The sequence below is a fragment of the Lutjanus erythropterus genome, chromosome 4, assembly GCF_056507025.1.
Source record: "Lutjanus erythropterus isolate fLutEry1 chromosome 4, fLutEry1.hap2, whole genome shotgun sequence".
Taxonomy (NCBI): domain Eukaryota; kingdom Metazoa; phylum Chordata; class Actinopteri; order Lutjaniformes; family Lutjanidae; genus Lutjanus; species Lutjanus erythropterus.
In genome coordinates, this window is record NC_139320.1 from 26,087,377 (window position 1) to 26,100,921 (window position 13,545).

General features: G+C 37.0%; 1 protein-coding gene across 1 annotated transcript in view; it reads left to right on the forward strand.

Moving 5' to 3' along the window:
• Positions 1-12,018, forward strand: part of LOC146328423 (uncharacterized) — a 70,066-nt gene extending 58,048 nt beyond the window's left edge. Inside the window, exon 6 of the mRNA XM_084716292.1 lies at positions 8,286-12,018. Coding sequence (XP_084572418.1) covers positions 8,286-8,316 — 31 coding nt within the window. The 3' untranslated portion in view covers positions 8,317-12,018. The remainder of the gene's footprint in view (positions 1-8,285) is intronic.
• Positions 12,019-13,545: the final 1,527 nt, after the last annotated feature.

Sequence of the window (13,545 nt, forward strand, 5' to 3'; positions counted from 1 at the left end):
ACTGCACTGACATAGTAATTTCAGTGCAGTGAAGATGTTTCTCTTAAATGTCAAACACTCTGAAGACAAGGCCTTTGTTGGGGTGGGTCGGTCCTGGGTAGGTTTAGGCCTGAGGAATCGGACTGGGTATTGTTAGTGTAAGAATATCAGGGTGAGCCAATCAGGCGCTAAGTAACACCAGCCCGTTCACACTAGAAAACATGCACGTGGTCGATTGTGCGAGCACCCTATTGTGACCCATCTATCAGTTTAATTTTTGGTGGCGACCTCTAGGGGGTGCAGTACATATGACAAGAGAAGTGTGAAGAGCTAGAAAATCCACATATGGAGGCGGGGTAGTTGATGGATGGATCAAACAAACAGTTCTGCGTGAAACTGAAAGTAAACATGGAGTTATTAAAAGTTTTACTCAAGTTTTTGTTATTCATGTGATTTCCATCAATATTTTTCTAAACCTACACACGTAGTTTTTATGACTAAATCAAACCAAACTGCAACAGGCTTACAACACGTATGTGTAAGTGTGTAACGTCACGTGACTTGACTTACTTAACATAGTCAACGTCCAGTAAGTCACTGCTGATATTCTCCACTGGTAATATTGCATCATCTTACGAGTCATAGGTAATAAACGTACTCTGCTGTTTATGTATGAGGATGTGTTGGTAGGGTGGATCACGCCTTCGCCATCCTGGGGGGGGGGGGAATGTGGCGTCCAGTAAATATACAGCTGCAGCTGCCAGTGTTAGCCCGTGTTGTAGTCAAGACCACCTAAACTGACTCAGGGGTTGAGACCAAGTTAAGACCAAGACCAAGTGCTGTCACATGACTCATGACTCGTTTTCTTTTGGGCATTGTGGTTTAGGAGCAAAGTTACATAATAAAGGGGGGCAGGGAGGGGTGACACCAGTTAAGAGTAAGAAAATTTCACATTAGAAATGAGTCAAGTTATTGGTTGCATTTGTAACGGGAGGATTTACATCGAGACACACTAATGATGTTAACGAACAAATCAGACAATGCACAGGCAATTTAGTCCTCACATCTTGACCACTCTTGAGTTCTCTTTGTCTGAGAACGAGGCAAACCAGAGTGAAAAATGCGACCAATTCAAAGTAAAAATCTTCAAAAAGTTGTCTCGAGTGCAAGCACTACAACACTACGGTTAGCTTAGCTTAACATAGACTGAAAATAGGGAAGACAGTTTGTTTGCTATAACAAAAAATGACAAAATCTGCCTAGTAGCACCTTAAAAGATCATTAAAGAAATAGCCATACACATCCATAAATCCACAACATGTCTTTTTTAGATTGTGTACTGAGTAAATGAGATATAATTTGTTAATTTGTGAACCTTAATGGTCCTGATAGGCACATTTGGTTACTGGGCTAGCTAGCTTTCCCTCTGTTTCCAAACTAAGCTAACCTACTGCTGGCTCCAACTTAATATGAAAAAAAGGCAGATTTTCTCTGACATTATTTGCTTCTTGCAACTATAGTTTTGATTTTTAAAATGACCAGACTTGATACATGCAGTCACTGGTCTGAGTGTGGATTAGTTAAAGCATTTCTCACAGTTGACTGGATTTTTCTTCAAAGTGACACTATCTCCCTGACATGGAGTCAGACTTTTATCTGCAGCAGTTTGCTTAAGTTTCAGGCCTGAATCTAAAATATCTTGAGACAAACTTATAAGTTAGGAAAAGTGTTCCTCAGACTGTTGCTTTTAATTTGACTTGAACTCACTGAAGTCCTCTCAGAAAGCAAAGAAATTATTAACCTGACAAAGTCGAACATTTTCCTCAGCTGCCTGAGCGGTCCTTGATACTGACCTGAGCAGATCACGATTTTCAGATGCTTCCAGCATGTGTGTCAGGACAGGTTTACTTGCATGTCTTCCGCTTTGAAAACACCAATTCACCTTCACACAACATCACCGCTCACCCTTTTGTCGCCCTGAGATCTGCTGTGCTTACCGTACCGTTCATCCCTCACAGTGTCAGTTTAAATTAGAGCCTCTGCTTTTGGGTACTGTTTCAATCTTTTTATCACTCAAAGTGCATGTTGTTAATGCAACTGGGGGCTATTAATTTATATGAAGATAGATTTTCAGTTGAGATGAAATAATTTGAATTTTATTATTCATAAGTTACAACACACTTGTTTTGTTGGGCTTTTATTCATAAGTTTGTTTATAGCCTGCTTATTAAAAATTCCTTGTTTTATTCCCCATGTTTTACCCATTAAATAGATATTTGTGCTCTGACAGCTTTATTGTGTAATATAAACATTCACAGTTTTATATTTTATTTAACAAATGCAACCGTTTGTAGGCAGATTTAAGTCTGTTTGTGGTTTTTGTTGCTCCACCAAAACATTTTCAGAGTTGGGATCATCGTTTTCGTAGATGTAGAGATGCTTGAGGAGGATTCGTAAGTTCCATTTTCACTCTCATCCTTTTCTTTTTTCTTTTTTGTTGTTGCATGTACTGTCATCTCATAATCATGTTTCAATCATAATCCTTTCTCTTTGAGAACATCAAACACATTCAAGGAACTCTTTCAAAAGAAATGCAGAGTGTAAAGTCCCAGAAGCAACGAGACTAAAACGGCTTAATAAACCTAACAAGACAAAAACAAGGTAACAAGAGATAACAAGACTAAAATGACCCAATAAGATGAAAACAACGTAAAAAGACCTAACAGGATGAAAATGAGGTAACAAGATTAAAACAGCACAAAAAATGTAAACAGACTGAAATAATGTGACAAGATGAAAACAGCATAAAAAAACATAACAAGACTAAAACAACGCAACAAGACAAAAACTGCATTAAAAGATGTAACTGGACTAAAACGGCTTAATAGATCTAACATGAGAAAAACAACTTAACAAGACAACAAGACTAAAACATCGTAATAAGACTAAATCAGCATAAAAAGACCTAACAAGACAAAAACAAGGTCAAAACAAGACTAAAACAGTGCGAAAGATGTAAACAGACTCAAACACTGTAACAAGATTAAAACAGCATAAAAAGACGTGACAATACTAAAACTGTAAAAGAAGTAAAGAAACTAAGATGGTGTGAAAGACATATCAAGACTACAACTGCGTAAAAAAAAAGAAAATGACTAAACGATGTAACAAGAAGAAAATTACATAAAAGGAGTAACACGACTAATACAATGTAACAAGACGAAAATTCCATAAAAGACTACATGAAACAAACGTAAAAGACATATGACAAAAACTACAAAACAAGACAAAAACAACGTAACAATACATAATACAAAATGACGTAAAGATGTAAGAACACAAAAACTGTAGAGAAAAGACGAGGTTCAGGAAGTACATTTCAGCGCCTGTTCTTTTTCACTTTCACTTGAGTAAAGAAGTTGAATCAGTACTTCTACTTTTACTGGAGTCATTTTTACCCAAGTATCTGTACTTCTATATTTGTAAAAAACGTCTGTGCTTTTACCACCTCTGGCAACACTTACAATAGTGGTAAAAAGCAGATATTAAACGGTTTAACAGCGTACATCATAATTCCATTTTAGCAGCAGCTTAATTTTTTTAACATTGTCCACAGAATTAAGTTATCGGTCCAGAAATATTTGCCAAACAGTTGCTAATCAAAATTGTCAGGATTTTGCTCTGAAAACTATGAAATATCATTAAAAATAGCAAAATAGACTGTGCAGTGAGGCTTTAAACCCTAGCATCTCTTATTCAGAGCAGTCATTGTGTATACTTCTTAGACTGTTAAGTTTTGAAAAAGTCAGAATATTAATTTTCCAAAAAGCCAACAACTAAAACCAGCGGAGCAGTTTAGGACTGGAGGCACTATATTCTTGTTTGTGCAGATGAAGATCAGTGACCTTACACTGCCACAAAGGTAATTTAGTTTCTCTCCTGCATAATATAATAATATCACTTGTGTTGGAATGAGCAGGGAGCAGACTCTGGATAGCGATGTCAATACAAATTTAATTGCAGAGTACAGTTGTGCTATTTGGAACTTGACTCTCCACCCACCCAAAACACATGTTGGTGCATCATTTTAATTCAGTAAATGCATTAAAGCGGAGTATTCATCAAGTCAAATCCCATGTCACATCAAGTGGGATGTATGATTGCTTCTTCTTTTAATGGATTAAATCTATAACTGCTATATATCTGTAGCTATTTGAGTGTGTTGTTCACCCACAAATAACAATTTTACATTCTTCAGCCAGTGCCAGAACCTTGATTAACAACTTGTACTACTACCACCAAATGATGAAAAATAAATACATAAGCCCACGCACTTCTCCACAAACTTGTTGAGTCTGACTCACAGCTGGGTAACATCAGCATTTCCAAGTTTACCCAGCATGATGGGTGACACCACGAGGACACGGTGTACACAGCTCCATTAAAGATCTTAAAGCTATTAAAACTTTCAGGCAGCACTCGAAGCTTTGTGTTTTGAATTCTAATAGATGAACACTCAGACAATGGAGACCTGGAGCGACACAAAGTAACACGTGCAGCAGAATAATGGCCGCCGTTGTTGAGGTTTGGTCTGAGTGAGTGCGACAGAAAAGAAACAAACACATTATACAAAGTGTGCTGTGAGAAGAGCTTCTCACAATTCTCATATTCAGTCAAGAAAATATGATAATTACTATAATATCTTTAATTTATGAAATCATGTAAACAGCTTAAAGGAGCATGTCACCTATTTTACACAGAGACCAGTTTACTTCCCACAAGAAGTTCTACTTTGCCTGTGAAAAAAACTGACCCTTTTGGAACCTTCAGCTTTCTCATTTCCTGTTTCCTGTCAAGTAAACTAAAAAACAAACACAAACAAAACTTTGATTAGTTTCTTTGTTTCCTGTAATTATATTTGCCATGTGCTAGGCTCATTTAAGACATCAAATTTGTTGCTGTTGGACCTGTAAAAGCTACAGTCATATATGTTAATAATATTAATAGCTAGCTAATTTACATCAGTCATTAGTTAGCTACTTAGCAAGTATTTTGCTGTGTAGCAAAATATTAAATACTAGCTAGTTAATCTGCATCAATCATTAGGCAGCTAGTTACATCTGATAAAGCTAGCAAAACACTAGCTAACAAGCCAGCTAATCTACCTCAGTCATTAGCATTTGTAAACAAGGATACAAGGTGATTTATTTATCATTGACAATAACGTTGTTAAATTGGAGTTTGTTGTCATTCCCTCCTTGATTGATTAATAATAACTGATTGTAGAAAAATATTGAACAGATTAATTAACATGGAGGAGTGCTGTGGATGAATTAAGTCTCACAGCCTGAGGGAAGAAGCTGCTTTTCAGTCTGGTAATACAGCAGCGGATACTTATGTATTTCTTGCCAGATAGCTGCACAGTGAACAGGCTGTGGCTGGGGTGGGTGCTGTCTTTTAATACCCTTTGGGCTCTGCTCAGGCACCTTCTCTCCCCAGTATCACTGATGCTCAGTAGATGGGTACCAGTGATGTTCTGGGCCGTTTTAACGACCTGCTGTAGAGTTTCCCTGTCCTGGGCCCTTCACATCTTGTGCCAGAGTGTGATGCTTCCAGACAGGAAGCTTTCAATGGACATTAGCTAACAAGATGTGACTGTATGTATGTCACTTTTGTAGGTCCCTTAGCAACGTCTTTTCACCATCTGCAAAGTTTGGTTTTCTTGTCAATAGAGACGAGCCAAGCACAGAGCAAGAAAAAAGTTGACAGAGGTTCAGCTGGGTACCAGGTTTGCATTACTTTATTGGCACAGAGAGGAAATGAGCAGGACTTAGAAAGGGTCAGATGACCAATCAGAATCAAGTATTCAACAAACCTGTAAAAAATTAACAATAATGTCCCACTCACTGTACATGAGGCCAATTCAGTTGGTTCAAATCTGGCTCCGTGATCATTTATGTCCCAGCTTTATTAAAGTAATTATTAGACTGCTGGAGTGACCCTTTAAATACACACTAGCTGTGGTTATTTGGACAATATTCCTTCAACCAGATTGCAATGATTCTGATTCAACTTAACTGTTAACATGGACACCAAATAAAGTGATCAGATAAGATGTGTTTCCAGGCCCCAAAGCATTTATTGAGAATATAACTTTTATGATGTGTTTTAGTGGTTCCACTCCTTGTTAAGTGTCTAATCTGCTGGAAAAATAACAGAAGAAGTTGTTCAGTCTCTTAATACATATTTCAAGATCATCCATAAAACTGTAAAATCAAAAACTGGCTGGTTTGGTACCACTTTTGTCATTTTGACTTTTAGCCTGTAACTGACTGACTCCAGCTTAATCTTTTTTTAAAAACTCATTGTTTTGAGCCAAGGTTTCCAAAAAAAAAAAAAAAAAAACAAAGAAAGAAAGAAAGAAAGAAAGAAAGAAAGAAAGAAAAGAAATGGCGAATGTGCAGAAAGAAACCAGATTTTAAAAATTTTCTCCGATATGGCCAGATCAGTCTGGTCCATTCCAATCATTTTATTCTGATTGAAGTATTATTCCAATTATTGGTGGAATTTTAGGGTCCATATAAACACAGCTACTCCTTTGCTCCAAATATTGATAGTATTGATTGCATCATTGTGGGTGTTTAAGTGTAACCAATTGATAAAAGTGATTATTTTGTATGTTTATTGCTAACAGATGTAATATCCAGATCCAAATCCAGACTGAGAGAGCTGATTTGCTTCATTAGAACCGACACAAGCCCCAAACCAAACACCTCCACTATTTTCTGTATCTGTATTCAACCTCTCTCACAACTGTGGAGCTTCATTAACTCCAGCTGACCTAAACCAGTCTGCACCACCATCTGTATCAGCACCTCTCTGATTCAGGAAAATGTGGCCCTCAGTGTAAAATGTTAATGACTCATGATGGACTTATGGCACATTTAATACCATGTTTAGTTCTGTAATCACATTTTCTTTACTGTTAACATTAAAGGGAGGACACAAACAAACAAACTGACAAGTTTATACAGATGTTGGCAGAAACAGACAAAGCAATACTACACTAAGAATTCAAAGCGGCATAAAAAAAGCACATATATGTAGTAGATATAAATTGTTACAACCCTTTTTGCCGTCAGGGTTGCTCAGTGTAGACAAACGTGCATGAATACGAATTAAAACGGTAAATGGTTAAGTTCGAGTTTGTTTACTTCTAATCATTAGGAAAATACTGCTGTGAGTGTGACATGATCAAATTCTGTTTATAATAGTAAACCACATAAACTGGGCTGCACCAACAAAGATTAATTTTATCTAAGATTAGTTCTAATCAGAGTTTAGCAAATCTAGGTTAAAAAATGAATAAATCCAATTTCAAAGTTCAGCAGAGCTCTGTTTCCCAGTTTAAAACTAATTTCAGGTCATTAAATCCAAGTTTACTGATTTAAGTAGAGTTTAATCAACATGGAGATACTTGCTGACCCAAATTCAAATAAATTAATCCATAAAAACGAAAAATTCCTGTACTGTTGTAGGTATCGAGGGGCATTAAGTTTACATCGATTGCTAGCTAACTAAAAGATTTGCTAAACGTTACATTGTTTGCTAGCTAGCTAAAAAGCAAACTAAATAAATAAATAAATGATTGTTAGATTGTTTGTTAGCTGGCAAAAAACATAAAAAAGTTAGTTATATTGCTTGATAACTAGCTAAAAAGTAAACAAAACATTACATTATGTTCTAGCTAGCTAAAAAGCAAAAAAAAAAGTTATATAGTTTGCTAGCTAGCTAAAATATAAACAAAATGTTACATTGTTTGCTAGCGAGCTAGAAAGCAAAAATGCTATATTGTTTACTTGCTGGCTAAAAAGAAACAAAACACATTGTATTGTTTGCTAACTAGCTAAAAAGTTAGCCTACTCATGATGGCTTGGCAGAGACTTATTTAGCAGTCATCCATCTCAAAAAGTCTGTCATTTTAAAAGTTAGATGTCCTCAAGTTTAAGGTTAAAAAGTTAACACTGGATCACATGGATTGTGATTAAAGAGAGGTTTAAACTGAATATTTTTTTAATTTAAGCTAGTTTATAGGTTTGCTGTCACATAATTTAAAGGTAAACAAGATTTAATTGGGTTTAAAAATAGATCCTTGTCGGTGCAACCCAGCCTCAGTGTTCTGTTACTATAATGTTCTAATGTGATGACAATCCTTTTTCAGGTTCAGTCAACCTTCCTCAGATAACATAAACCCTGTGACCCTGCAGTATTATTTTCTTTCTTGTTCTTTTGTCTCCTCCCTTCAGGACTCTGGGAGGCGTCCAGAAGAGCTGTTGAACCCGGCCGAATACATCAGCTACCAGCGCGTCTGCAACATGGAACACGAGTCTCAGCCCGTTCCAGCCTATCCTCCTCCTGTTACCTTCCTGCCTCAGCACCCCTACCAGCAGCAGCCACCCAACGAACCCATGTACTCCAACACCAGCTTCTCCACCCCCGGCCCACGAGCTCCATTCACGTTCCCCAAGGAGCAATCCGTGTGACATGCCACATAACTCTTAGCTCCGCAAGAGGCGACAGGATCATGCCACAGTCGCTTCATGGAATCAAAGCTCTGCTGAACGGATGTGCATCCATCTCCACCACCTTGCTTCTGTTCATTTTATAAAACACGTTTTCATCTGACGGGATGAAAATGTAATTTGTGGCCCCGTATCCCCTGTGTATTGTGCACTGCTTGCTCCACTGAGGCTGTCTGTACTGTAGGACCCAGCTCACCATGTGATGTTAGCATAGCCGGCACCAACTTCCCTTCCTCCTCCTCCACTCTACCCTTCACCCCTCACGTGCCCATGCATCCTGTTTGTTTTTGATTGCTTCCTCACTGCTGACGAATTAATGATTAAGAAGCTTTTATCAATGAGACTTTTAATAACTTTAATAACAGCCTGATATATAATTAAGCCTGACGTGTGTTGACCTGAGAGGCCGCAGTGCCCTTCAGCTCAGAATGTTTAATGTTGTGTCCTAGGAGATATATTAGGCCTTGGATAAAGTCCTAACAACTTTTGTGACATTGACATAGTTGCTTTGTAATGTAGCGCTCTCCTGTCTAGTCTCCCAATGATTCTGTATGTTAGACGTTAGACATAATATATAACACTGAGTGTTTCTATTGTATCTGGAAGCTTTTGGTATAAACTATGCTCATGTGTACACGCTGAACAAAGATCTTTTGAAAGATACATGTCATATTAAACTCAAATATTTAAGAAAGATCAACTGAGGCTTCTCAAGTTTAGTCTTTTGTTCATCGAAGTGAGGACTGACCAGAAGAACAAGTTTTTCTCCACAAATTCAAATCCATTGGGGCTCCCCGGTGCAGGTTTGGATTCCTGCCGACAGCGCCAAATCGAGGAGGAAAAACAGTGGTGTTGTCGGCAGGATCCCAACCTGTGCAGGGAAACCCCAGTGGATTTCAGCTGATGGAGAAAAACTTCTGAACAAAAGAATAAACTTGAGGAGCCTCAGTTGATCTTAGTTTAATATCTGAGTATAATAAAATCCTTACTGGCTTCAAGATACAATAGAAACACGCAATTTTACAGTTTGTCTGACATCATACAGAATCATGTATCATCAGGACACTAGACAGGAGGGCGCTACTCTACGTAAGCAAAAATATCGATGTCACATAAACTGTTAGGGCTTTTTCCAAGGACTAAGATATATTTTAAGACAAAACATTAAACAATTCTGAGCTGAAGGGCACTGAGGCCTCTCAGGTCAACACATGTCAGGCTTAATAATAAATCAGACAGTTCTTAAACGTTATTAAAAGTTGTCTTTACTCATTAATAAAAGTTGTCTTAAACATTCATTCTTCAACACTCACCTTGGAGCATTTTGATTTTTTGCCAACCGTCTTTAAACCGTGTACAGAATTGTATCACTCAAGATGTTATTTTTTTTTCTTCTTCTTCTGTTTTTTTGTTTGTTTGTCTTTTTTTACATTTTCCCACAGTGGTAGTGACCTTTTATAGCAATGTGCTTCTTTTGTTTGTTTTTTTTTTCTGTTTGTCTGTCAATCATATGCTTGCTTCTTTGAAAGTCATATACTCTACTGTATGTGTGATCGAGTGTGTTTTGGTGAAAAAAAAAATAAAAGCAACAAATGCCATTTGATTTGTGATGCTAATTATCAATCTATAACGACATGGACTACCCCTTTAATGACAGTTAATGACAGAGTTGTTATGCGCAGATGTGAATTGGCGGTCTCCCAATTGAATCCTTCATTACCTTCCATAATAGCTTTGCTCTTGTGGAGTTTGAGTGGAAATTTCAAACTATTAGAAGCGAATGTTATCCTCATTAGCTATGAAGAAAAACAAAGGGCTTGAGATCTGACAGTATCTTCTATTTCTCCATGTATTATTATCCATCCATCCACGTTATAATTATAATTATTATGATTATTATTATTATTATAATTATTATCTACCAGTAGTTGCCAAAGACATTTAGTTTCATTCAGTTTCTGTCCATTTTTGTTGTTTTCATGCCAGCGTTTACATTAAAACTACCTTGTCTTGATGGGAAATGAACATCGTTGATTGGCAAATGTGCTAAACTTTCCCAGTTTACATTATCACTTGCCATATGCTGTATTTTCCATATCTGTATGTGAAAACCTTTGAGTCCCTCGTGGCGGTTGGTTGGAGGCTCATTGCATTGTGGGTCCGCGTTGTGTTTGCGCGGAGTCATCGACCAACAGGTGTTGTTCTTTATGCGGGTGCAATAGGTGAAGACAATCACATACCTGGGTTGTCCTGGGAAAAAAAAAACGAAAAAAAAAAAAAAAACTGTTCAAAGTAGCTACTATCAACAAAAAGGAAAGACTTTTTTCGAGGACAGCCCACACGTTTAACATATTTAAATACTTTTTTGACTATGATTTGTATTAATATAGCCTAAAGAGTTTTTGAAACAGTAAGAAACACTGCAGAGAAAAGCTTGCTACTGTATTTTTGTAGAGAATGCTTAGTTATATACAATAGCACGCCACTTATTTTCAGAGTCCATTTTTCCACTGTGACTGTTAATTTCAGACCATATATAAGCTAATGTGCTTGACGAGCCAATTTCAGGATACTGCCTCCCACACACAAGCCCTCTTAGACACAGACAGTTCACATTCTTTGCCATGTCGGATGTATATTTGGAGAAAAAAAAATAACAAAGAAAAGAATTACTCGTGTTCGTGCTCAATGTGAAAAAAAAAAAAAACTTGAGGTGTTGAAGGTAATTTAGTGTTAACTCTTAATAATGGTGGTTAATGGGATGAGTAAAATTTGTGAGACTTTCTCCTGTGCTCACCTTGTTGTCTTGCAATGGCTTGATATGTGTGCTAGCATTTAGTTTAAGCAGCGGCCCCGAAAACCGCTGAAGGAGTTTGATATTGCTGTACCTGCTGTGCGAAAAAAAAACCCACTGAAACACTACTTTGTCTTTTTGTGACACATTTACTATTCATGAAATCCTTCCTTTATATTATTTCATCATTATATTACTATAATTATGTGTAAGTGCTACGATTTGCTGCTCAAAATGGCATTTACATGTTCATTTTTAATTTCAATTCCTTATGTTTTCAGTCACATTGAATTATTTTGAATGTCCTGAAGATAATTGCCATGTTTGTTTTCACCCTCAACCTTGTTGTTTTGTGTTTTGTACGACTGTAACATTTAGTTTTTATTTTTTTAAACATATACAGTACATATATATAGACCTAAAGCACATTTCTTTTGACATTTATTATTGTACATTTGTGGAAGGATAATCCCTGAATAAATATTAGGGTTATGAGCTCTTTTTGTTGCCCAGGCTGAAATAATGACATGATGTGAAACATTTTAACCTGTTCTCTTTTTTATTATTTGGAGTTATGTTTGATGTAAATATTAACAATGTATCTGATGTGTGGAAAAAAACAAGTCATGCAGTTTAACATTAAACTTCACAAACTACCTGTTATAGTTATTTTTATTCTGTTGTCTTACTTTGTTTTAAACTGCTTTAAAGGTCCAGTGTTTAAGATTTATGGAGATCTATTGGCAGAATATGGCAGAAATTAAATATTATATACATTATTATGTTTTAATTAGTGTATAATTAACTGTAAATAAAATTTGTTGTGCTTTTGTTACCTTACAATGAGCCATTCATATCTACAGAGGACGGCACACCCTCTGGAAGGAGAGGGTGTTTGCTATCTGTGAGCTCACCACTAGATGCCACTAAATCCTACACACTGATCCTTTGGCTTATTTCTTTTTTTGGCCACTTGGGGGCAGCAGAACAATCCAGTAGACACAGAGCAACATTAGCTGTCATTTGTCCACCTGATGAATGCAAGTCCGGTATTCACTGTCCTTTTAGCTCAGTTTTGGTCTCCACCATCTCCTGAGAAAAATCTCTGGATCTTTATCTGCTAAATGCGCCACTGTGTTCACCAGCTAGTCACTATTTAGTCTGTCTGCCATTTTATTAGTTTGTCAGAGCTTTTTCTACAAAACAGCTGCCTGCTAGTGGAAATGAAGTTGATGAGAGCAGAGTTAGTGGGCTGGAAAAGAAAACTGTTGGCTACAGTTCGCCATTTTTGGCCATTTTCCACTCATGTCACACTGAGGGTGGAAAGCTCAACTGCTGTACTGCTGTGTCGCATTATTATTTCACCACTTCCTGACTAATCAGCTATTGAAAAGAAATGGATAGTGAATATCTTGAGTGACATTGGGCAATATTTCAGGTTAAAATTACATTTGATGACCCATAAGCTACTGTGAGACAACAGCTAACGTTAGCATCCAACCACTTTGTTGCTAACATTAGTATTTAATAGTGATTTGATATGACAGGAGAATGGTCAATTAATCCTAAAATACCATCATCTTTGACACCTTTAATCAAGCCAAGACAGTAAAATGCACTAGATATAATCAAGCTAATCCAGGCTAACTTTAATGTTAGCTGTCTTGCTGGCTCTTCACTGAGCTCAGAAATTTTCTGGTTCAGTCAGGATCATTCAGATTACATCCAACACAAATGTTTTGTAGGAGAAGGAAAAATGTAAGACCGTTCTAAGCTAAAATATCGCTAACCCTGTTTTAGCTGCTTAGCTTACATATTTGGACAAGAGACAGCAGGACAGTAACCATTATGTTAGCCTACATCAGCTTGATTACACCCAGTGTTTTTTACTCCCAGGCTTAAATAAATGTGTCCAGAATTATTTCACGTTGTTCCTGTCATACTTTGTAACACTATTAAATGGTATTGTAAGCTCGGAAGTGGCTGAACGCTAATGTTAGCTTTTGTCTCATGGTAGCTAATGGGTTAACAAACGGGATATTTGAGCTTAAAATATGACCCGACGTCCCTCCGAACCTTCACTATCCATCATCTTTTCTGCTGCTGATCAGTCAGAAAGTACTGACTTTATATGACCTTTAACCTGGAACACAGCAGTGCAACATTTGAGCTTCACACTCTGTTACTTGG